Genomic DNA, 22,941 nt, shown 5'->3' on the forward strand with positions numbered 1-22,941 from the left:
TTTCAATATCGGAACGGAAAGCCCGATTCCGGTGACTACTCGTCTGAGTCGTCTCGGTCTCGGCCAAGTCTTTGAACCATGGGTACAACGCAGTTTAATTCTATACTGAAATATCAGAAGATGGAAATAATTTCGACTGAGATTTAAGAACTGTTATGACCCGCTGCAATGCGTCTGACTTACGTGTCCAAGCATGAAGAGTCAGAACAATGCCTAACATCTTCAATTCTGTAAACATTGATTCCAAGAATTGGCACTCCATTGGAGGCATCAGCGATACATATACACAATAATTAGCATTTACATTGACGAGGTACTCCTGGCATTATATTTATTGAACTTCTTTATCTCATGAATCTTCAGATAGAGATTTTTCGTCCTCAGAGCAAGCAACATATCCAAGCCGAATCCAAATACACAAGTGGTGGCCATTATGATGAACACAAGCCTGTAACAATGTGGCCCAAGGCAAGAGTTTCCAACTCCATCGATGGAAGTAGTAGCCTGAGCATCATACAAATAACCAGCAAGAAGGCCAGAGAAGAGGAAAGAACCAAGAGGGAGATTCAACATCAGAATGTTGTATAAGAGACCGTAATATTTTAACCCAAATAACTCTGATGCAACCGGAACCGTAATGGCCAAACGCACTCCGTAACATATCCCCACCAAAATAGAACCTATATAGAGAGATCCAGGAAATGCAACGGCCATCACTACACATCCAGCAGCCATTAGAATCTGAGATACGGCATTCAACATTGGCCTCGGTGTTGCCTTTTTCCTGCAAAAATTAAACAAAGATGAACTCAGTTCAGACTAAAGAAGAACATAGAAATTTGAAAAAAAAAAATTATCAATTCCCTAACAAATGCAAATGTTAGATCATAATGATAACATACTCGATACAGTATTCTGATGCCATGCCTGAAATAATACGACCAAAAAATCCCCAAATGCTGGTGAGAGAAATGAAAATGGAGACATCATTGTATCCTAACGCTTGTCCCATCCGTCCAAGGTTGTTAAGCACGCACATTCCAGTCCCCACTCCACAAAGGAATGATACGAACAGTATCCAAGAATCAGAGGTGCGCATTGCCTCAACAATGGTGTGATCCTCCCCAATAACAGGCTGATGCTTCTTATCCTCATTAGCTTCCTCCACTATTGCACCACTCTCCTCATTTTGGGGCAATAGAAACTCACTTGCTGGCCCTTCAACATCTACAACTGAAGTTGGTTTTGCAACGATGAAGTAGACTGGGACAAATAACGGGATAGCAAGCAGGAATAACAGGCCAGCAGCAAAAATTGAAGAAATAAGATGCCCATGGCTGCCAGAGATGTCGTAGGCTAATAGATAAAGTGCTATAATCATAGCAACAACATTAAAGAAGTGAAAAATAACTGACTGATCTTTTGCATCATTGGCTGTAGGTGGGATTTCGCGAAGCAAAATAGCTGCTACAAGGCAGACAATTGCAGGAATGATTGCCAGTGTAAGAAGAAAAGCAGAGGGTTTGGCCGAGAAGAGTGCTGCGGATAGGTCTGTGAAAATGGCTGTGCTTAGCGCTAAATAACCTTTTAAGATCCCTGATACAGGACCCTGATTTGTTCTGAAGTTTCTCATGCAGGTCACTAGAATTGCTGTATTCATGCACGTCGTACTGTTGCCTCCCAAGCAAAGAAATACGCCCACCCAAGATCATTAATAAAGAATATGAGACGCAAAAAGATTGAAAAATAAAGGAAAACAAATGAATGGATAAAATGCATACCTGCCAATATGGAAGGGGACGTATCTTCTGGCTAACCACGGGCCATTGAGCCCCATATCCTAATAGCCCTTCAACAGCCCCAACAATGAGAATGATCGATATTGGTAACTTGTCTGAAACTAGACCAGCCAAGATGCCAAAAGCCTTGCCAACATCTTTAGCTACGGAAAGATTGTTGAGCTGAAGCTGATTAAGGACCATGAGAGATTTTAGAGCATCAGAATAGTTAGAAAATGTGTCATTGTTGCCAGCAACAGCTTGAACCCAAACTGCACACACAAATCCTAGCCATTTTACGGCTGGAGATGCTGATGATAGAAATCCTAAAACCATTGAAACTAAGCGGTACAAAAGAGTACTAGCGCGAATAATGATATTGAACAGAGACAATGATGAGCTTTTCCTGTGGTGTCTCATAATACAAGTCTTTGAAGTATTTACAGCCATGTTTTGGCTCCATTGAAAAAAAATATTTGCCCATAGACCATGGTTTCAGTGTTCACCAATTCAGGATTAAAGTTGGCACAACTCTTCGAATTGTTTCTGGTTTTGATCACTGTTTAGTCAATCCGCGAGCGGGACATAACTGGCTGCATATTATCTGTCTATCTATCTATACCATCTATAAAACTACCTTCAATGATTTACTGATGAGTATTTCTTATTTTTTGATTTGTTTAATATGCCCAAAATTACATAAATGTTAGTTTGAGTGTAAAATTGAGTATCATGTATAGGTGGCAAACCAATCCACTTAACTAAATTTACCCATACCCGCCCATAAATAGATGGATATGGGTATTTTAAGTTTTTTCATATGGGTATAAATGGGTTACCCAATAATACCCATTTATTAAATGGGTATTATTAGATAACCCATCAAATCCAATTAACCCATTTAGAATTGTTTTTCCCCAAATCTCCTCTCTTCCCTCACCCATTTTTTTTTTTCAAATTTTTCATTTTGCTACCCATCAATTCTTTTGATTATTTAATTCCACTTTGTTTTTCTTTTTAATGCTATTATTTATATATATTTATTTAGATTATTGTTTCATCAAGCATAGTACCTCTCATTTGGCCAAATGGAGCATGCATTGTGATTCAAGTAAATATGATTATATTATAAGAGATAAAGTAAACATATTTCCTTAAAAAGTGTGACTACTGACTTATAAAGAATTACTTGATTTGTTTAATATCCAATCAGAAAAATTTCAACATCTTATTCAGGCATATAACACTATTTTCTCCTTTCATATCATTTGGAGTAAAGTTAGATAAAAAAATAAAAAAAAAAAAGTCTATCATGATCTTCTTGACCTAATGCCTACTGAGATGTCATCCATTCTGGAATTAAAAGCATGTTTCCAAGCATGTCCGTAATTAAGAAATTAAGCCCATGTTGTTAATTAAGAAATTAAGTCCATCATTGTGTTGCATTTCATCATTAATAAATAATATCAAAAGAAAGTATACTCCTCTCTCTCTCAAGAAAGTCTTAAATTAAGAAACTACCAAAAGCATAAACTTCCTATTAATTGGTTCTACATTAATAATCATACAAACTAAAAGTTCTAGATTAATGATAAAACTGACTTCAGCTCAACTCGTCCTCGAGTTCTGAAAGAGTAAACGTTACAAGCAGAAAAGCAACACAGTCGAACATAATAATGTATTGAACCTCCAAACTTGGGAAATTATGAACCTGGCCGGATCAGTAATATGCTTCGGAGACAAGAACTTGTTCGAGTCAAATGATCAAAACTGTCTATTAAAATAAATAATTTAACGGGCAGCAAACTTTATCGGGATTAATTTGTTCAATTTTTTCAACTTGAAGTATTCATGTACATGACCATGAGATAGCGTTAAAACTTTCTTCAATTCTCCTATGTGCTCTTCAGCTTGCTGAGCACTCTGAATTCTTTAAATTCATAATAATAGCAACCTGCGGTGATCAGCATTCATATTTTTTCAGTAACTTCTGAGATGTCGTGTTTTATTTGTTTCTTCTAGTGTGTCAACTTCGAAGCTCAAGCATGTGTGTGGAATACAAGACCACTTTGTTTTCAAACGAAGAACTATACTACCACCCTAGCTTGGCATATTTATAGCAGCATACCAGCAGATAGGCCGCATGCCCCCATTAAACAGACTCCCTGGGAATTAGCAAGGCTCTTTGATTCATCCTTGTAGCTCTGAAAAAGTTGTCCAACAAAATCTGGATTCATAAGGTTGTCCATCATTTACCACATCCCAGGAGAAGTCTAACTGCAATACTTCTATAAATTGATAGAGAAATTCATAAAGAGAACAGCATATCAATCAGCTTAAGTAGCGTGCAAAGTGAAAACTGCAAGTTTCTTGATCGTGAAACATTAAATAAACAATGATCAATAAGATTGCATCCATATGAGTTGCTATATAACACGGTTTACAATTCTTTTAAATACGAGCATGACATGAAAGACATTCATGCAAGTTCCCAGCAGGCAACAGCCTTTTTATCATCGGGCCAGTGTGAACATCAAAACCCACAGGAGGATGTACTTGGCATTTAACTTGGGTACAAGAATCAGCCCTCGAAGCAAGAACTCGTACAAACACTGTAGAATATTTGAATATTTTCTGAATGTAGATACCATACACTACATACAACCTGAACCTGGTAACTAATCGGATATGTACAGCGAGATAAAATTGGATTACTATGTCCCCCACGACTCAAGAACTGGGCACCCTTGAACAACTACCCCATCTGCAGTCGGGCAAGAAGCTAAGGGGCATCCATCTGCTTTACTTCCCCACCAGTCAAGGCTAACATGCCCAATGTCCAAAGCCAAATAAAGCAATACTCCCATGAAGGCTAATCCAGCATCGAGCGCCCCAGACAACACATAGTTGTGTCGACTCCACCAGCTTCGATAATATCGGTAGGCAATGAATCCAGAAAGAAATGCAATTATAACCCAGCTGTTGTAGTTCACAGCAGTAGCTGGTGGCATATTGATTATTCCAGCTAATACTACAGGCACAGATATGAGACTAATCCACTGCTGGTTTGGAAAGGCCTTGTGCATAAGCCAAACTACAGCAGGAGCCACAGCTCCAAGCACGAAGGCCCAGTTAATGGCAGAGTAGTAACCAAGATCTCCAAAAATTCTCTGCGGTCCAATTAAACCCCATATAACAGAGGCATCATAGAACACATGGTCGCCTGGGCAAGTCCAGGGGCTGCCAGGAGGAAGCATTGCTCTGTCACAAATGTCTGGGACTGTCTCCAAGAGCCACCATGCTGTTCCTAGATGCACAAGAGCTGATACTAGAGTGCCAGCAACCTGAATAGGGAAGATGATGGCAAAAAGACTCAGAAGGATAAAAGCAAAAGCTTCACAACCAGACGTACATGCATATTATATTGATTATTAAGGATCTGATTTTTGCTTTACTCATCCACTTTCTGTTTGGGAACTGAATCTTACCTGAGCCATGAACATGTCTCTGGGAGGGATCTTCATGTAATGTCCAAGTTTGAAATCCTGCAGAAAGGCTAGGGCCTGTTTCATACTGATGTACCCATACACCTTAAAGGACATGTTTGCAACAGGATATCCTGGGTACAAGTACCCAATGATGTACTCTGTGATCACATTGAGTCCTGGTGTCTATTGAAAAGAGAACATGCACATTAGTGAACAAAAATTACATACTACGGTTTCTAGATATGAATGATTAAATTCAAAGTCACATTGAGACGAAAGGGAAACCCTTTTACAGTTCTAGTGAATTAATCTAAAGCTACCTAATTAGTCCTTAGCATATATTATAGTATTCGCAAAAGGTTGAAGAGCTCCAAGACTAGATATAACAGGACATGTGCAATATATCGCAGAAATCATTTCAAAAGTTAAATAATCCCACCATGCTCAATGTTCTATCACGTTAGTACATATGATGGAATTCCAACAAGCCCATAGAGATGATTATTTTATTCTTTTATCTCTTTGAAACATAGAATATAGCAGCATCACATACGAACGCATCATTTCCCAATCACGTAATATAATATCTGGATCATTCAAGCCTGAAAGGCATTGATAGTTTATACATCAAATTATGAGTACCACAGAGTGATTGACAGGATCTAGCTTGATCACATAAAAGAGTGCGACAAGTCAATTAAACACTCGAGGAATAAAGTAATCAACGTTCGTACATTAAGAGAATACCAGTAAAAACACAAATGTCACACAGTTGGAGAGTCTGTCAAAAGGCAATGGCAAACTTACCTGATTTGTAGTGGCAGTGATGACACCTACTGGGAGGGTGAAAAAGAAGGTAAGACCACACGCCAGCAAGACAGCCCACCACGGTAATTGAAGCTGGTCATTGTAGTATTCACATATAAATATGGTTGCTGCAATGTTAACTAAAAGAATGCATGTGAACCACCATTCAGGAACTTGCTTATACATCCTCATAAGCTTTGTGTGCACATCCAATTTCTTCTCTTGGAAGGCAGACTTGCTCAGCCGCCATAGATCTCTATAGAGCATGACATTCAGGTCACTTTTATGCCATAATGCATAAATGTTTAAGAGCATTGTCTTCGTAATAAATTTCAATGGCTCCAAGTCATGCCTTAAACAACCTACTGGAGCTATTTGAGAAGAAGACTTTGTTCTTTAAGCTAATGGAAAGAAGGTTTATGCTTCACAAACTTAGGAACGTTTTGATGAAGCAATGATTTTTTTTTCAAAGAAAGTTAAGAAGATCAACCATGGATGAATTATGACTCATTCAGAGAACAAAAGCCAAATCCTAAAGTTGATCTGTTTGCAATCTAGCATAAATAAAGGCCATGTAAGAAATTTAGATAATAGCTAAAGCTATAGGCATTCCACCTCAGAAGATGCATCTTATACTCTTCTCTTCCCCTATGCTTTTTGCAGTTACTGAGGTCAGAATCAAGAAAAATTATCCAAGAACTATTATGATTTGGTAGCATTTCAGAAAGCCCAAAAAAAAAAAGACTAAGTAGTTTTCCTTAACTGCATTGTCTGTATAAGCAAATCAAGATAGTAATAATATGTTATATTGGAATTAAACTTGAACACCTAGCATAATAATTTGGTGAAACTAACCTTCCATGGAAAAGGAAGACATGAACAACAGTAGCAGTGAGGCAAGCAAAACTGAAACCATATGTAATAGCAAAGAAGGTACTGAGATACAGGCGTCCCTCATTCTCGTATGCAGTTAGATCAATGTGGAAGTTTGAATCAATGATGGCTGAGATGTTGTAGTTTTGTCCCTTTGATGTGAAGAGGCCGTCTGAGTAAATAGGAAAGGTTTTTGCCTTGTAGATATTGAACCAATATGCAATAGGGGTGATAACATACATCATGAGAAAATAGCCAACAGCAAGATTAGCAGTTGCAAACCAAGGGCTAGCCAGTGGGCTCCCAATGTAAGAAGATATGCTAGACCAGTCAAGACCAATTGCACCAATACCAAGACCATGAAGTCCTGAACCCAGCTGTTGGGCAAGAACGGAATTAGGGAAGATCCAACATATCCAGGAAAGGGAGGTTAGCATGGGGAAAAGGTATCCAGGAAGGACATAATAAGCAAAGCTGCAGATGAAGGCAATAAGGAAGAACTGGTTCCTTGACAATCTGCCCTTGATTCTCTGTTCTTTCTCATCAAGCGCCCTGGCAAATATAACACAAACTCAAAGACATTAAATAATTTGCATTGAGTTCAACGTCAAGAATAGCCGAAATTTCTAATGGTGGAACTTTGATAATCTAGTCCAAACAAGATTTTAGTGTAAATGTGGGTGGAGGAGAAAGTTGAGAAACAATTTGAGAGATTGTAAATGCAACCAATAACCATTTGCAAGTTTGTCCATCCAGGGTAAAAGACTGAGATGGCAAATGACGGTTGAAAAGAACATCACATATCTTAGCAGTTTAAGATACCCAAAATTGTTATTCTTCAAAAGTGTGTTAATTCTTAGTTGCCATGTATTATTCAAACAAGTACTAGCCTTCGTCACATCCATCACCATGAACTTGGATGAAAAGGACACAGCAAGGTTGGTCACTTGGCACAGACTAAAACACAAAACGACACCAAGCAAACTCAATGTACCATTATTTACGAGCAGTAGTACCAAAATAAAATAGAAGCCCGAGCATTTCATGTACAATAAGACAGAAACAAAATAATATAATCAGCCACGTGGCGCAGAAAACATCCACTTTAACGCAAGAGTCCACGATAAGTTCGGCGTAAATGGGTTACTTATACCTGAACAAAGAGACCTGGACGAGGTTTTGGGGCCACCACATTTCAGCGGGCTCCACCAAGTAGCGCCTGAGAATGCCGGCCCATCCAAAGCCCAAAACCTGGGTAGTTATAACCACCACCAGCGCCACCCAGAAAGTCAACCTCTGCCTGTAAAACACCTTCACGGCACTAACGATATGAATCGAGTAGGGATTCGCCGCGCCGGAGTTGGCGAAGATGGTGATCAGCACGTGCTCTTTCATGTTGAAAGGTCCCGGATTCAGGGTGAATTCCCACTTTTGGCCCTTGAAGAACACTCTGCTCGTCAACGCCGAAGCCATGAGGTGGCCCAGCGGCACCACGGCGATCTGAGCGGAGATTGAGCTGATAGAAAGCGGCTCCCGCCGGAACCAGAAGAACTGGTTGAGGAAAGACAGGACAACGCATGCCAGGGCTCCCAGGACCCACATCCGGAAGGTGACCACCGGCAGGGTCCGGTCATCCGTGACGGGTACCGTGAGAGCCACCTGCTCCACCGGAGAATTCTCGTCTCCGAACGGCTCGCACGACGGAGAAGATGTTCCGGAACCGGAGGCATGGTCTTTGTATGGTTCAGCCCGTTTCTCGGCTGTGGAAAAGACGATTAAGTGATTAAATTCAGGAGATGCTTAAAGGATTAGAAAGAAGATAAGTGGAGAATTGAGGTCGGTTGAGTTGAGGTTAAAGGAAGTGAAAAAGAGAAGCGCTTACTAGTAAGAAGTGGAGCTGAAATTTCTTCAGCGTCCTTCCTCATGCTTCATTCATTCGATTCTATCAATTCCACAGCGAATCTGGAAAAGTGGAGCTTTGTGTCCAGTCCAGTGTGCTTGGCAACCATATCGGTAATTACTAATTAATAATAGGGCTCCAAAGAATGTGGGGCCAAGGTGAAGAAGCTTTTGATCAGGGCCGTTGAGTAGTGCCAAATTCTGGACATGGAAGGAGAGAAGGATTAATCACTGCCGTTAGATGTGATGCGAGTGGGCCCACTGTAAAGTTTTTGAAGTTCATTGGTGACGTGACGAATTAATAATGTGTTGTCTCATCACTCATGGGGTAAATAAATGGATCAGGAATTTTAACGTGCGGTTAGATTAGAATCTGAGGACTTGTCCGGGAAAACGTTATTTTAGATTCTGCTGACCATTCATGTGAACCTTTGACACAATGATTCACTTCATAAATGTATTCGGACGTTTCCACGGGAAGATACGTCTCTACGCGGACTGCAGAGGAAGCCAGCATGGCAGGGAATTGTCCATACTGCATGCTGTCGAGGCAGTTGTTATTCCCCAGCATGTTACCCTTCCGCGTACCCAAAGTTGCTGGATTTTTTGTTTTCTGAAGAGGTGATTTCGTACAGCTGGACTAAACCTCCTGGTTACCCTGGGTGGTCCACTGGGACGAGTTCACCTGCTTAGATTACAAGAGGGGCTGAATCCCCCGGTAGAACTCCGAAACTCAAGTCAGTGCGGGAGTGAGAGAGTAGCTAAATAAAAAAGAGTATCAATGTGGTTTTACCAGAAGATTGGTCATCCCCCCTTCTTAGTAGATACACTGGGTATTTATTAGGGGTGGCAATTTTCGACACGACCTGAAAACACGACACGAACCTAACACGAAATTAATGGGTTTGGGTTGAGGTTTCGGGAATTCGGGTCAGAATCGGGTTGGACCCGATGAACCCGAAAAGGACCACAGGTCAATTTCGAATCAACCCGTGGTGACCTAATATGACCCGATATGACCCGTTTACGAATTAAAAATAATTTAATAAACATAAAAATAATTTTATCTAACTAAACTAAGTTATTCTTTTTTTCAAAGGCATTAATTACTTAATCCTAAATGAATTTATTTAATTTGTGTGAAGTTGAAATTATTATATTTGGACAAATAATATATTATATTATTTTTTACTTTTATACTGTTTTAATTTATTTTATATTTTATTTGGGATAAAACACTTTTACGGTGTTTAATTTATTTTAGATTTGGTTTGGAATTATTTATTTAAATTTTTATTACTTGATTATGTAATTAGTTTTGTGAGAAATTGATTTTATTAGAAATTACAGTGATAAATTAATAAATAAAAATTAAATTTCGGGTCATTTCGGGTCGACCCGCCAACCCGTCAACCTGAAATTTTCGGGTTCGGGTCAGCATACCTGACCCGTCACGGGTTGGCGGGTCGGGGTTCGGGTCAACAGATTTTCTGACGGGTTGACCCGAACCCGACCCGCCAACCTGATTTGGACCCGAATTGCCACCCCTAGTATTTATAGGAGATGCGTTGGGAAGAGGGACTGGCATCACGGGTCCCTAAAGATCTGAGATAGTCAGTGCATCTGGTGGATTTGACTGCTCTTTACGAAAAGGCTCGATGGGACACTTGCCAGTTTCAGACGGCGTGTGTCAGAGTAGCTGTCCATCAAATGTCAGGCGTATCAGGTGTCATTTCCTATCTTGCGTAGGCGTCCATTAATCAGACGTCACCTCAGCTAATGACCTGAGGGTTTAAGCCGATGTGGTACACAGGTTACGATGTCCTTGATAAGCAAGGTACCGAGTAGGCACCTCGGGAGGTATCATGGTAAGAGGCCTTGGATCGTCTGGGCCGAAATGACCATCCTCACCAAGCCCCCCAAGCTTCGAGAAGGGCGAGGTCATGGCTTCCCGAGGTCGTTCCTTCCCGAAGCTGATGAGCTTGTAGAACACGCAACACAGTAAGGACACGTCAGAACTGTATAGATCGGACTAATAGAATGGTGAAATGATAGCTGTCAGTTTTGACATCGGATCCGTAAAATCAGCCGTCAGATGAACAGGATCCTCATTAATGAAGGGAGAGAGTAGGTGCTCTAGGGAATCCCAAAGGTGCCGTCTCTTCGGTTTCCCCCAGTTGCCTATAAATAGGGGCCCTTTTTACCGTTTCATTCTTCACCAAAAATCGCAAATCACCTCAGAGCTCTGTTCCTGCGCTTTTTCACTTCGGCAGTTTTCCAAGCAGTTTCTTCAGAGTAAGTTCACTTCTTCGTAACAATGGCCAGAACGGCCCGCACACACAATGAAACGGTGAGGCCTGATTTTACCGAGGTAGAGAGGCCTGACCCCTCCGAGGAGAGAACTGCTTCTGACGTCGGGGAGGGAGGTGCTGAGGCGTCTCATCAAGCTAGGGCAACAAGATGCCGAGGCGGAACAAAACGAAGAGATCGAGATCGATCCCGAGGTTCTATATAATGATGACCTCGGGAATGAGGTCCCTAGGGACGTGGGCGTGCAAGAACCATCCACTCCTCCGAACGTGTCGACGCTTAACTACGGCCAGATGCCTGCCTTTAATAGTAACCTGGGGCGGGACTCTATAACCGAGGTAGTCCGCAAATATCCCTGGAGAAAGGACTACAGTATTTATATACCCCAGCCACACCAGTCTGCCGCACTGCCTCCAAGGGGTAGAGTAGCAATCTACGTGGAACAACTGGAAGCCGGGCTCAGGATGCCCACAACAAGATTTCTCCGGGACTGCCTGAGGTACTGGGGGTAAGAATCACTCAGCTTACCCCGAATGCCATCCGTGTTCTCGTCGGCTTCCAATTGCTTTGCCGACATCAGGGGATGGAGCCCACTGTCAACCTCTTCCGCCGTTGCTACTCGCTCAAAAACAGCGAGAGTGAGAAGGGCTGGTTCTACTTCGGGAACAAAGTTCCCAAATTAGTAGTGGACGCTCCGAGCTCGATAAAGGAGTGGAAACAAAATTTCTTCTTCGTCCCTTCTGAGGACTTCCCCCGGGGGTTCTGGTGGAGGCCTCCCACCGCGGTTAAAGAGACGTCCCCGGGCAAGTTAGAGGAGCCCAATTTCAAGAAGTTAACGGGGTCGGGCCTCAGAATTAACTGCTGGGATTTTTCCGAAGTAGTGCTCGTGAAAGGCGGCCTCAGCCGAGCCTTAATCAGCTCGGATCACCCCGTCCTCATTTCTACTAGGCTGAAAAGACCTTGTACTTTTCCATTTCCCTTCTTTATTTATCCATCTTGAGTTCTAACTAACTCTCTTTCACTTGTTGCAGTGACGAAAATTTCGGACCTGATAACCTCGGGAGATGTCGAGGTAGCAAAGAGGGCACCCAAAAAGCGCAAGGATGCTGCTGAGCCCTCTACAATGCCAACTAAGAAGACCACCACGGCGACAGGCAGCCGCGAGCCTGCCGTGGTGATCGTAGGCTAAGGCTCACACACCTCGACCCCGCCCGGAAAGTCCAAAGCCTCCGCCATCCCGGTAGGAGTTCCTATCCGAGGTGTGACAATAGCCACTCCACCTCGGGGTCAAGGCGTGACCGTGATCCCGGAGAAACCTGTCACGGGGTCATCGTTGTTCAACCTCCATCACGTACCCTCGAAGGAGGCCGGGGATGACAAGAGGCACTCCGGGGCGCACTGGTGTCCGGAGTGGGAAATCAACGTCAACGACCTCTGTAAAAACCCCTTGGTCGCGCATGAGCTTCTGGTGCATTCCGTGCTGCCTCGGGATAACACCTACGCGAGAAAGCTCACTCCTGCCGAGCTGATGCAGAGCGCCTCGGTCTCCTGGGCCTCCACCATGACTTTCTTTGCTGAGATGCTCCAACGTTACGGGCATTTCATGCAGAATTACGAGCCACCTGCCGAGCTTCAGAAGAGGATTGCCGATCTGAAAAAGAAGCTGAGGGCAACCGAGTTGGAGCGAGACAAAGCCGAGGCGGGAAGGAAGAAGGCCGAAGTCGCGAACAACTCCCTGATAACTGCCCTTGATGAAGAGAGAGGAAGAAGGGCCCAAGAAGAAGAGTCGACCAAGGCGGCCATAGACAAGGCCGGGGTCACTACCGTGGAGGAATTCCGAAAGTCGGAATCTTTTACTCACGACCTTGGCGAACTCACACGCCCATCCTTTATGCTCGGCTACACTTCGGCTATCAACGATGCGATGCCTTTCCTTTCTTCTGAGCAGCTGGAGTCCCTCCAAAGCGCTCCTCACTACAATGAAGATGCCAAAGAACTGTGCGATCGCATGGCTGAGGGCATCCGGGCTGGGAGAGACCTAGCCGAAGTGCGTGCTGAATTCAACAAATGGCTCCAAGAGTTTGAATTAGATGGTGATGGCACTGAAGGGGACCAGGCCAGTGGAGGAGCTGATGGGCAGCAGGAGGCCGAAGCGGGTGGAGAGACTATGGGGGAGCAAGGCTCCTGGGCAGGGAATGCTTAGAAGCATCCCTTTTCTGTATTTTCAGATGACCTCGGCCTTTTTTGTACTTTTTGGCCTTGCTTCAATTCAATCAACTTTATACTTTCGCAATCTTTTTAATTGAGTTCGGTTTTATTTTCTTTACTACTACTTTGTCCCCTTATTTTTCACTTGTAATGAAATGAAACGAAGTGAGAAATAACCCCAGACTTAAAATTAGAAGTACTTACCTCTCAAGGGTAATACAGCTTAAGATTTTCAGCGTGCCAAGTTCGGGGCACCCGAGAACCATCTCGGTACGCCAATTTACAATATCCATTTTGGCTGGACTCCACAACTCGGTAAGGTCCCTCCCACTTGGGACTTAGTTTTCCCTGGGGTTCAGTTCGACTGACCGAGTTCTTCCGGAGTACAAGGTCTCCCGGATTGAACCGCAAGTGCTTGACCCGAGCATTGTAGTAGCTAATTAGGATATTTTTATAAATGGCAACTTTGGCCGCGGCCATATCACGCTTCTCTTCGGCGAGGTCGAGGTCAACTCGCCGCTCCTCTTCATTGACTTCGACAGCATACGCAGCTATTCGCGAGTTAGGAGTGATGAACTCGGCTGGAACGACAGCCTCGGACCCATAAGTTAGGGAAAACGGTGTTTCTTGGGTTGCTGATCTCGGCGTAGTTCGGTAGGACCACAGCACGCTGGGGAGCTCTTCCATTCACGACGATCCAACCCGGTGAAGCCTGGTCTTGAGGCCATGGAAGAGAGTTCGGTTGAAGTTTTCGGCTTGCCCGTTTGCCTGGGGGTGTTCAACCGAGGTGAAATGTTGCGTAATCCGCAAGTTTTCGCACCATGCCCTGAAAGGGTTATCCGCGAATTGCCTACCGTTATCCGAGATGACTACGCGGGGTAAACCGAAACGACAGATTACATTCTTCCAAAAGAATTTTTGAACAGCAGCCCCCGTGATGCTTTTTAGGGGCTTAGCCTCGACCCATTTGGTGAAATAATCCACTGCCACTACCACATAGGCGTAATTGCCTGGAGCTCTAGGGAATGGACCTATTATGTCAGTTCCCCACTGCTCAAATGGCCATGGCGAGGTGATGGGAATCATGAGATTGGTTAGCTGGTGGTGCTAAGGGGCGTGGTGCTGGCAAGAGGGGCAACTAAGGACCATGACATGGGCATCTACCCTCATGGTGGGCCAGAAGTATCCGAGCAGCAAAGCTTTTTTTACGAGCATCCTGTAGCCGACATGAGCACCACAGAGTCCTTCATGAATGTCTTGTAGGATCATTTCTCCTTCTTCCGGCGTAATACATCGCAACCACGGGCCGAGGTACAACCTTTTGTACAAAAGGCCTTGTCGAAAAGTATACCGAGCTGCTTTTCGTTGAAGCTTCCTTGACTCAGCTCGGTCTTCGGGAAGTTCACCATGGCCGAGAAAGCGAACTAGTGGCCCCATCCAGGTGTCTCCAGGGTAGATGAGGTATACTACTTCTCCTTCGTACCTCGGCTCGGCTAGGACTTCTACAAGGACCGTCTTGTTCAGGTCAGAAAAAGAGGTAGAGGCGAGCCGGGAGAGGGCGTCAGCTCTTCTATTCTGTGAGCGCGGTATCCTTTGGATTTCAAAGGACTCGAAATGTGCCACCAGCTGGAGGACTTTGGAGAGGTAGCGATGCATCACCTCTTCCCTGGCCTTGTATTCGCCTAATATTTGGCACACGACGAGTTGGGAGTCGTTATAAACTAAGATATGTGTAGCTCCGAGCTTACGAGCTAATTGCAGGCCGGCGATGACTGCTTCGTATTCGGCTTCATTATTGGAAGCAGCGAAATCGAACCTCAGTGCATATGAACAGATTTCTCCTTGGGGGTCTTCGAGGAGCAAGCCTGTTCCACTACCCTCACTATTGGACGAGCCGTCCACATGCAAAATCCACCGCGGCGATTCGGCGGGAACCGGAGTTGGGTCTTGAGTGGTCTTATTCAGCTCATCGAATGTGAGTTCGGCTAAGAAGTCCGCAAGAGCTTGAGCTTTTATTGCCGTGCGAGGCTCGTAGGACAAGTCGTATTCCCCCAACTCAATGGCCCACTTAGTAAGGCGTCCGGAAGCTTCCGGTCGTGATAGAACTTGCCGAAGTGGTTGGTCAGTTCTTAAGCAGATGTGGTGGGCTAAAAAGTAAGGCTTAAGCCTACGGGCTGCATGGATTAAGGCCAGCACGAGCTTCTCCGCCTGAGTGTATCTGGTCTCCGGACCTCGGAGGACTCGGCTGACATAATAAACAGGCATTTGTACACCTTCTTCCCTTATCAACACGGCACTTACAGCTTCGGCTGCAGCAGATAAGTACAGGAATAACTTGTCCCCTGGACGAGGTGAGGTGAGTGTGGGGAGGTGATGAAGGTATTCCTTCAGTTGTTCGAAGGCCTGTTGGCATCCCTCGGTCCAAGAGAAGCCGTCCGCCTTTTTTAGGACCTTGAAAAATGGCAGCGCCTTGGAAGCTGATTGCGATAAGAACCAATTCAGGGCGGCTAACCGCCCCGTTAGCCTCTGGACATCACGGATGCACCGAGGTGGAGACATTTCTTGAATCGCTTTCACCTTGTCTGGGTTTGCTTCGATACCCCGCCTCGAGACGAGGTAGCCCAGGAACTTTCTCGAAGTGACCCCGAAAACGCATTTCTTGGGGTTCAGCATCATCCGCGTGTTCCGGAGGACCTCAAAAACTTCTCTCAGGTCAGAGAGGAAGGAAGAGGTCGTCTGGCTTTTGAGGAGAATGTCATCCACGTAGGCTTCGACATTTCGTCCGATCAGGGATTTGAAGGCCTGGTTGACCAAGCGTTGATACGTGGCCCCGGCATTCTTTAGTCCAAAGGGCATGGTGGTGTAGCAATAGGTGCCTCGGTCAGTGTAAAAGGCTGTTTTCTCCTGGTACTCTGGACTCATTCCGATCTGGTGATACCCTTTGAAGGCATCAAAGAAACAGAGGACTTCATAACCCATTGCCGAGTCCACTAAAGTGTCGACCTTGGGCAATGGGTAACAGTCTTTGGGGCAGGCCTTATTGAGATCGGTGAAGTCGACGCACATCCTCCAAGCTCCTGTGTCCTTCTTGACCATGACCGGGTTGGACAACCAGGTCGGATATTGGACTTTCCGGATTATTTTTGCAGGCAGGAGCTTGTCCACTTCTTCGCCGACAGCTCGGCTATGCTCAGGGCCGAGGTACCTCCTTTTTTGTTTGACCGGGCGTGCCTGCGTGTCAACATTAAGCTCGTGTAGCATGAGGTGGTGCGGGACTCCTTGGACCTCATCTGCGGCCCAAGCAAAGACGTCCCGGTATTCTCTGAGAAGATTCACCATTCCTCTCTTGATTAAGTCAGGCAAACAGATGCCGACGCGAATCGTCTGATTCGGATTCATGAGGTCCAGGGGAATCTCCTCCACCTCATCTCCGGTTTCCAGCCTCTGGGGCTTCACCGTGTGTTGAGAATCGATGCAATCAATCGAGAGAATGTCCGACCTCTTTTCGGACCTTGCGCTGGAGGTGGATGGGGAGGCTGCTTGTAGAGTGGCGAAATAACACTCCCGGGCTGCACAAACGTCGCTGCTGACCTCGGCAACCCCCGCGGGAGTAGGGAACTTAAAGCTCAGGTGGTAGGTGAAATATACCGCCCGCAGAGCATTAAGCGTGGGCCGACCTAGGAGAAGGTTGTACGGGGAGTCGGCCTTTACCACGACGAAGTTGACAGGAAGAGTCCGGCAACGGGGGTGGCATCCCACGGTTACCGTCAGGGTCACCATCCCTTCGGGATGCACAACATGTCCTCCGAAGCCCACGAGAGGAGTCCTTATCGGGGTCATGCAATTCCGGGCCAATTTGAGCCTCTCAAACGTACGGAGGTATATGACGTCCACCGAGCTCCCCGGGTCAATATAGACCTTTTTGACGATATAATTGTTGGTGAGCACCTCAATCACCAAGGCTTCATGACTGCTCGAAGCAGTTGGGACGGGGTCACTAGGCCCGTAAGTGATCACCTCGGAGAGACGAGAACTCAACTCAGCCTGATCCGGGTTAGCCTGCATGTAGGTCCTCTTCCGGGAGTTCTGGCTGTCTCCTCCCGTCGGACCTCCAACAATTGTATTGATGACCCCAGCTATATTGGGTCCATACCCTAATCCATGGCCCGAAGATCCGTCTCGGGGAGGCCTTTTTGTCTCCCTAGGATCCTCTGGAGGCCTGCAACTGCTTCTGGATGTCCGCCTCTCGTCTCGGCGTTGATCACCCCGGTTATCTCGTCGGGGTTCATTACGTTGATGACCTCCACCCCGGCGGATGAATTGCTCCAGGTGTCCCTGTCTGATGAGATTCTCGATCTCCTTTTTGAGATCGTTGCAGTCCTCGGTTTCGTACCCGATGTCCCGGTGGTACAGACAGTAGAGGTTTGAGTTCCTCTTGTCTCTGCTGCTGAACATCTTGGGAGGAGCTTTCCCGAGATTGTTTTGTTCCATTACGGATAACACCCGAGATCGGGTGGTGTTAAGGGGAGTCAATTCGGACTCAGGGATGGGTGACTTCCCCTTGGAGATCCTGTCGAACACACTGCGTAGATCTCGGCCGGGACTTTGGAAGCCGCTTCCTGTCCCCGTTTCACTTCGGTCGGGCTCCTTCCCTCTTCGGGGGTCAGCCCTCGGGCGAGCAGTTTGGACTTCTTTCTTCATATGGTTGAGGTCCTCGGCCTGTATGCCCTTCTCGACCTTCAACCATAGTTCGTGGAGTGTGCGGGGATACTTCTTGTGGATCCCCGTGTTGAACACTCTGGACACAAGCCCATGGGTGAATGCAGCAATGGTGACTTGCTCATTGGGGTCAGGTATTTGTACGTTTTCCTCATGGAACCTCTGGACGTACGACCGAAGTGACTCCCCCGGGTTCTGCTGCATATTCAGCAAGTAAGCCGAGATCCTGGTCGTAGGTCGGGAGGATATAAACCAATGGAGGAATCTCTCCACCAGTTCCCCCAGGGTTGAGATGCTCCTAGGTTCTAATCCCCAGAACCATTTTCGAGCAGTGCCCTGGAAGAATACTGGAAAAGCTCGGCATATGACTGAGTCAGGGATGCAGTATAAACGGAAAGCCGAGATGAAGGCATGGATGTGATCCTCGAGATCACCTCGGCCATCATAAGATGGTATAGAAGGGAGATTGAAATTGGGAGGAAGCCTTTTCTCGTTGATATCGTCGGTAAAAGGTGGGGCCCTCATGTAGTTCACCCCGGGTATTCCCAGGAGCCGAGGTTCTTCCTCAAGTCGTCGCCCCAAGAGCCCCCGGGAAAATGCCATGGTCAGGGAGGCTACCTTAGAGGTGGCCTTAGAGAATGCCCGCTTCGAAGCACTCCGGCTTAGGCGCCTCCCATCAGATTCCTCGTCAGATGAACCTTCAGGGGATCCATCTGACTTCCTTTTGGAGGACTCAGCTTTCTGCTTGCCCTACTTTTTTAGGTACCTCCCCAATTCCTCGAAGATGTTGGGGTTCTCGGTTACAAACTCGGTCATACGTGTTATGGCTTCTTCGTTTGCGGGCTAAGTCCTTGGGGACTCCTGCCCTTCTGAAATATCTTCCTGTTGAGCTGCATTGCCTTGCTCAGCACCAATAGTGAGAGCTTTCCTGCTCTTAGAACGCGTAGGCTTCATATTCTGATATCTTCACGTTCCCACAGACGGCGCCAATTGAAGAGGTGATTTCGTACCGCTGGACTAAACCTCCTGGTTACCCTGGGTGGTCCACTGGGACGAGGTCACCTGCTTAGATCACAAGAGGGGCTGAATCCCCCGGTAGAACTCCGAAGCTCAAGTCAGTGCGGGAGTGAGAGAGTAGCTAAATAGAAAAGAGTATCAATGTGGTTTTACCAGAAGATTGGTCATCCCCCCTTCTTAGTAGATACACTGGGTATTTATAGGAGATGCGTTGGGAAGAGGGACTGGCATCACGGGTCCCTAAAGATCTGAGATAGTCAGTGCATTTGGTGGATTTGACTGCTCTTTACGAAAAGGCTCGATGGGACACTTGCCAGTTTCAGACGGCGTGTGTCAGAGTAGCTGTCCATCAAATGTCAGGCGTATCAGGTGTCATTTCCTATCTTGCGTAAGCGTCCATTAATCAGGCGTCACCTCGGCTAATGACCTGAGGGTTTAAGCCGAGGTGGTACACAGGTTACGATGTCCTTGATAAGCAAGGTACCGAATAGGCACCTCGGGAGGTATCAGGGTAAGAGGCCTTGGATCGTCTGGGCCGAAATGACCATTCTCATTTTCTTTTCTTTTTTTTTTGGGTTTGGTAAATCTGATGGATCGATTTGTCCAGAAAGAAGTCAAATTTGGAGTGGAACAATTTATCCGTGGTAGCTCCATATCCTTGAAAAACTTTCAGAAATAATCAGTTGGCAAAATGTGTGTATGTAACAAAAGGTCGAGTGGCTATGAGAACAACCTCATCAAGGCCCAGGTCGAGTGTTCGAGTCTGCCTCTCTATCGCTTCGAGTCTCTTGGGGGCGAGAGCTCGGGGTGCAGACTGCAGTGGGATTTGTCGGGGTACAACAATTCCCTGGGTATTCTGCCTCTCTATCGCTTCGAGTCTCTTGGGGGTGAGAGCTCGGGGTGCAGACTGCAGTGGGATTTGTCGGGGTACAACAATTCCCCGGATACCCATTGTATTGACCAAAAAAAAAAAAACAAAAACAAAAGGTGGCGGAACTTTGCAACCACCCAAACCAAAACAATGGAAGCAAATAAAAGTACTAATCATGGAGCAATTTATGGCTTCGCCATACGCTACGGGGTTTTGGTATTTTTGAAGAAATTTAATTGGCGTTTGTTAGCAAAAGAACTCAAGTTTAATGCTTACTGAAATAATTAAAAAACATCATTTGAAAAATTTTGCTATCCAAACAAACCTATAGGATTTAAGGGTCGCGGTTGGAGAAATTAAGGTAGGAGAATTGGATGAATTTTGTGGAAATTTTTTGACATTTGCTCAAGGTTAGAGGAGATGGTGAAGTTTTGACATCTTAGCCCAATGGAAAGAGCTACAACTTTTCTGCTTGAAAAAAAAAAAAAAAAAAAACCTCTTCTAGATAGATAACCCTAAAATTTCACTTTTGGAATCCATCATTCGAAAAAAAAAAAAAGGTTGACACTCTTACAAGAGTCTTTGTTTTTATTTTCTATTATTAGGTGAAATATAAATGCCTATTCCTTTTTTGAAAAAAAATATGAATGCCTATTCATTCTTTGATTGATTGACTCGATGATTAAAATATCGTGTACTTTAAAAACTAGCAAAAAAAAAAAATCATGCCAAGAATCGTATATTCAAATATTGGATCATTTCAATAATGAGTACAAAACACACATTTAGCCGTATATATAGTGGTAATAAAAAGGCATGGATGCAGGCATGCAGTCCAACAACCGAAAACATGCCGCACACATCTCGTTAGAGAGCACGCTCAGCAATTTCCAAACCATCAAGGTGGACAATATATTCGACGTCGACTGTCAAAAATCAGCATGAACGAGAAGAAATCGTCTTGGTACAGTTAATGGGTGCGTAGAGCGTTGTTACACCACCAATTTCACCAATGTCTACGTTATGGAAGCTTGTGAAGTCGTCAGGAAGGAGCCATGAAAAAACTAAGCTTGACCCCGACTTGGGGACCCGTTATTGCCCTTGCGACTACCACGAGCAAAAACAGGAAGCAAAGAGGAAAAAGCTGGCCGCACTCGGAGTGAAGGATTCTGTGAATTATTACGATCCGGACGGATACCACAATCGTCCTCCCCATCATCACACGGAAAACCCAGACGACTTCAACTTTCATGACGACTCCTCCCAATCCTATGATCATGGGTATCACTCTTATCAAGATACCTATTCATCGTCGTCGCGGCCTGAGCTGGAGCAGGAGCCGGAGCCACCACACACTTCTTCGTATATAAGTGGTACAGAGTGCTATGGTGTGGACGAGTCCAGGAATGTAGTGGATGAACCGGATTGTAGTACTACTGGTATTGAATCAGAATATTATTATCCTGCACATGAGAATGGGTTTCCTGTGGATGAACCGGACGCTGGTGACTGGCGTTCTGGTGATTATAGATTCGACCGTTGTCAGTGGGAGGCCAATTCCGCCCAACAGTTTTATGATTTTGTACGTGGGAGTGGGAGATATTGGTGAAATTATTTGGGAGAGTTTGATCTGCCTTGCTTGATCTTGGAGGAGAAGCCATACTAGTCTGCCGGTCTATGTTCTTGTTTCGGCAGTTTTCTTTTTGGCCAACGTTATTTAGTTTAGTACTTGTCGGGTATCACTTGGGATACTTGGTGACATATTTTCTATGCCAATCCAATGTCACCTCTAATATTATGCCAAGTGTCCTATTATTATTTATACTTTAATTTTCTAATAATTCAAATTGATTTGGTTTGACACAAGTTTTCTCTACCTTCTAAACCTTTGAACCAAAATTAATCGACCGGATCAATGATGCTCATCTTATTACTTGAGCAAGCAGTGAAGTGAGCTGCCATGGCCGCCCGCTCCATCTTCCTCACTATAGTTCGGTAACAACTGACAATTTACATCTCCATCTATATTTCTGTATTTCAGTTTCCTTTGATCCTTTTCCATCCCTTTTGCTGAAAAAAATTAACCCATAAAGAATTTCTTGGGTTATAGCGTTGAGATTTACGAAGGTCGGAGATGGTAATGCTGTTGCCTTCACTAACCCATCTGTGGAGGACAGAGCTGTGACGTGGCAGATCAAGTGTCCGAAACACAGATGAAATAGTTGGGAGAAATTACCACGGATGAAGAAGAGAAGTAGTAATAATAGGATATGCCACCGAAAACCGCTGCAATAGCTCCAAAGGGGATACGGAAATTTAGGAAAGTAGACTTGGATTGGGCTAGAAAAGCTCCATTGAATGCGATCATCGGTGCAGCCTTCGTTACCAATTTCTTCAATAACGCTGCCATTTGTCAGTTGTTACCGAGCCATAGTGAGGAAGATGGAGCGGGCGGCCATGGCAGCGCACTTCACTGCTTGCTCAAGTAATAAGATGAGTATCATTGGTCCAGTCGGTTAATTTTGGTTCAAAGGTTTAGAAGGTAGAGAAAACTTGTGTCAAACCAAATCAATTTGAATTATTAGAAAATTAAAGTGCAAATAATAATAGAACATTTGGCATAATATTAGAGGTGGCATTGGATTGGCATAAAAAAATATATCACGGAGGATCCTAAGTGCTGGTATTTGGCATCATGCATGCAACAGGACTTTTATTAGTAGAAATTTCGGATTCACATCATCCTTCTAGCATCGAAATCTGGGGGTTCTTTTTTTCTTTTTCTTTTTCTTTTTTCCTCCAGGGAAAATCTGCCCATTTTGGCGATATGCCCTGCAGAAGAAGGGTCCATGACTACAGAAAAAAGAAAAACTACAGGAGAAAAGTTGACCCTACAGAGTATTATTTGAAATAATTAGTATAATAATTTTTGTGACGTGAGATAAAAAAGTAATTGAGAATATAAAAAAAT

The 22,941-nt window shown here is 44.8% G+C and overlaps 4 protein-coding genes across 5 annotated transcripts; all 4 read right to left on the reverse strand.

Annotated features, from left to right (window-relative positions):
• Positions 1-281: 281 nt before the first annotated feature.
• LOC113702014 (protein NUCLEAR FUSION DEFECTIVE 4) lies at positions 282-2,127 on the reverse strand. Of its 2 annotated transcripts, none has more exons than XM_072060247.1 (3): positions 1,778-2,127; positions 903-1,698; positions 282-784 (listed from the first exon to the last, which is right to left on the reverse strand). In XM_072060247.1, exons 1-3 carry the CDS (start codon positions 2,112-2,114, stop codon positions 301-303), a joined length of 1,617 nt encoding a protein of 538 aa, XP_071916348.1. In that variant the 5' UTR covers positions 2,115-2,127; the 3' UTR covers positions 282-300. The 2 variants fall into 2 exon arrangements, with proteins under 2 accessions (XP_071916348.1, XP_027078746.2); XM_027222945.2 differs by having other exon boundaries at positions 903-1,695; positions 1,775-2,127.
• Positions 2,128-4,131: 2,004 nt separating this feature from the next.
• On the reverse strand, positions 4,132-8,984 carry LOC140011028 (oligopeptide transporter 7-like). Its single transcript, XM_072058857.1, has 6 exons — positions 8,829-8,984; positions 8,100-8,706; positions 6,929-7,498; positions 6,074-6,329; positions 5,267-5,449; positions 4,132-5,122 (listed from the first exon to the last, which is right to left on the reverse strand). The coding sequence occupies exons 1-6, from the start codon at positions 8,869-8,871 to the stop codon at positions 4,493-4,495; spliced, it is 2,289 nt and encodes a 762-aa protein (XP_071914958.1). The 5' UTR covers positions 8,872-8,984; the 3' UTR covers positions 4,132-4,492.
• Positions 8,985-13,570: 4,586 nt separating this feature from the next.
• Positions 13,571-14,050, reverse strand: LOC140011222 (uncharacterized). Its single transcript, XM_072059981.1, has one exon. The coding sequence runs from the start codon at positions 14,048-14,050 to the stop codon at positions 13,571-13,573; it is 480 nt and encodes a 159-aa protein (XP_071916082.1).
• On the reverse strand, positions 14,051-20,051 carry LOC140011223 (uncharacterized). The gene is made up of 3 exons (XM_072059982.1): positions 19,833-20,051; positions 14,510-18,832; positions 14,051-14,413 (listed from the first exon to the last, which is right to left on the reverse strand). The coding sequence occupies exons 1-3, from the start codon at positions 20,049-20,051 to the stop codon at positions 14,051-14,053; spliced, it is 4,905 nt and encodes a 1,634-aa protein (XP_071916083.1).
• Positions 20,052-22,941: the final 2,890 nt, after the last annotated feature.

The sequence above is a fragment of the Coffea arabica genome, chromosome 7e, assembly GCF_036785885.1.
Source record: "Coffea arabica cultivar ET-39 chromosome 7e, Coffea Arabica ET-39 HiFi, whole genome shotgun sequence".
NCBI lineage: Eukaryota > Viridiplantae > Streptophyta > Magnoliopsida > Gentianales > Rubiaceae > Coffea > Coffea arabica.

What these genes read in the sequence shown, in the direction of transcription:
- LOC113702014 (XM_072060247.1), bottom strand. Translation starts at nt 2,114, where the DNA reads ATGGTTTTAGGATTTCTATCATCAGCATCTCCAGCCGTAAAATGGCTA. An exon ending in CCTTCCATATTGGCAGGTAT is followed by an intron (nt 1,699 to 1,777) that starts GCATTTTATCCA and finishes GATCTTGGGTGG; the next exon opens with GCGTATTTCTTTGCTTGGGA. An exon ending in GCATCAGAATACTGTATCGA is followed by an intron (nt 785 to 902) that starts GTATGTTATCAT and finishes TAATTTTTGCAG; the next exon opens with GAAAAAGGCAACACCGAGGC.
- LOC140011028 (XM_072058857.1), bottom strand. Translation starts at nt 8,871, where the DNA reads ATGAGGAAGGACGCTGAAGAAATTTCAGCTCCACTTCTTACTA. An exon ending in GTCCAGGTCTCTTTGTTCAG is followed by an intron (nt 7,499 to 8,099) that starts GTATAAGTAACC and finishes TATATTTGCCAG; the next exon opens with GGCGCTTGATGAGAAAGAAC. An exon ending in GAGACATGTTCATGGCTCAG is followed by an intron (nt 5,123 to 5,266) that starts GTAAGATTCAGT and finishes TTCCCTATTCAG; the next exon opens with GTTGCTGGCACTCTAGTATC.
- LOC140011222 (XM_072059981.1), bottom strand. Translation starts at nt 14,050, where the DNA reads ATGGAAGAGCTCCCCAGCGTGCTGTGGTCCTACCGAACTACGCCGAGA.
- LOC140011223 (XM_072059982.1), bottom strand. Translation starts at nt 20,051, where the DNA reads ATGGGTATCCGGGGAATTGTTGTACCCCGACAAATCCCACTGCAGTCT. An exon ending in TCGACCTGGGCCTTGATGAG is followed by an intron (nt 18,833 to 19,832) that starts GTTGTTCTCATA and finishes CTAAAAAAGTAG; the next exon opens with GGCAAGCAGAAAGCTGAGTC. An exon ending in GGGTAGATGCCCATGTCATG is followed by an intron (nt 14,414 to 14,509) that starts GTCCTTAGTTGC and finishes CCATTTGAGCAG; the next exon opens with TGGGGAACTGACATAATAGG.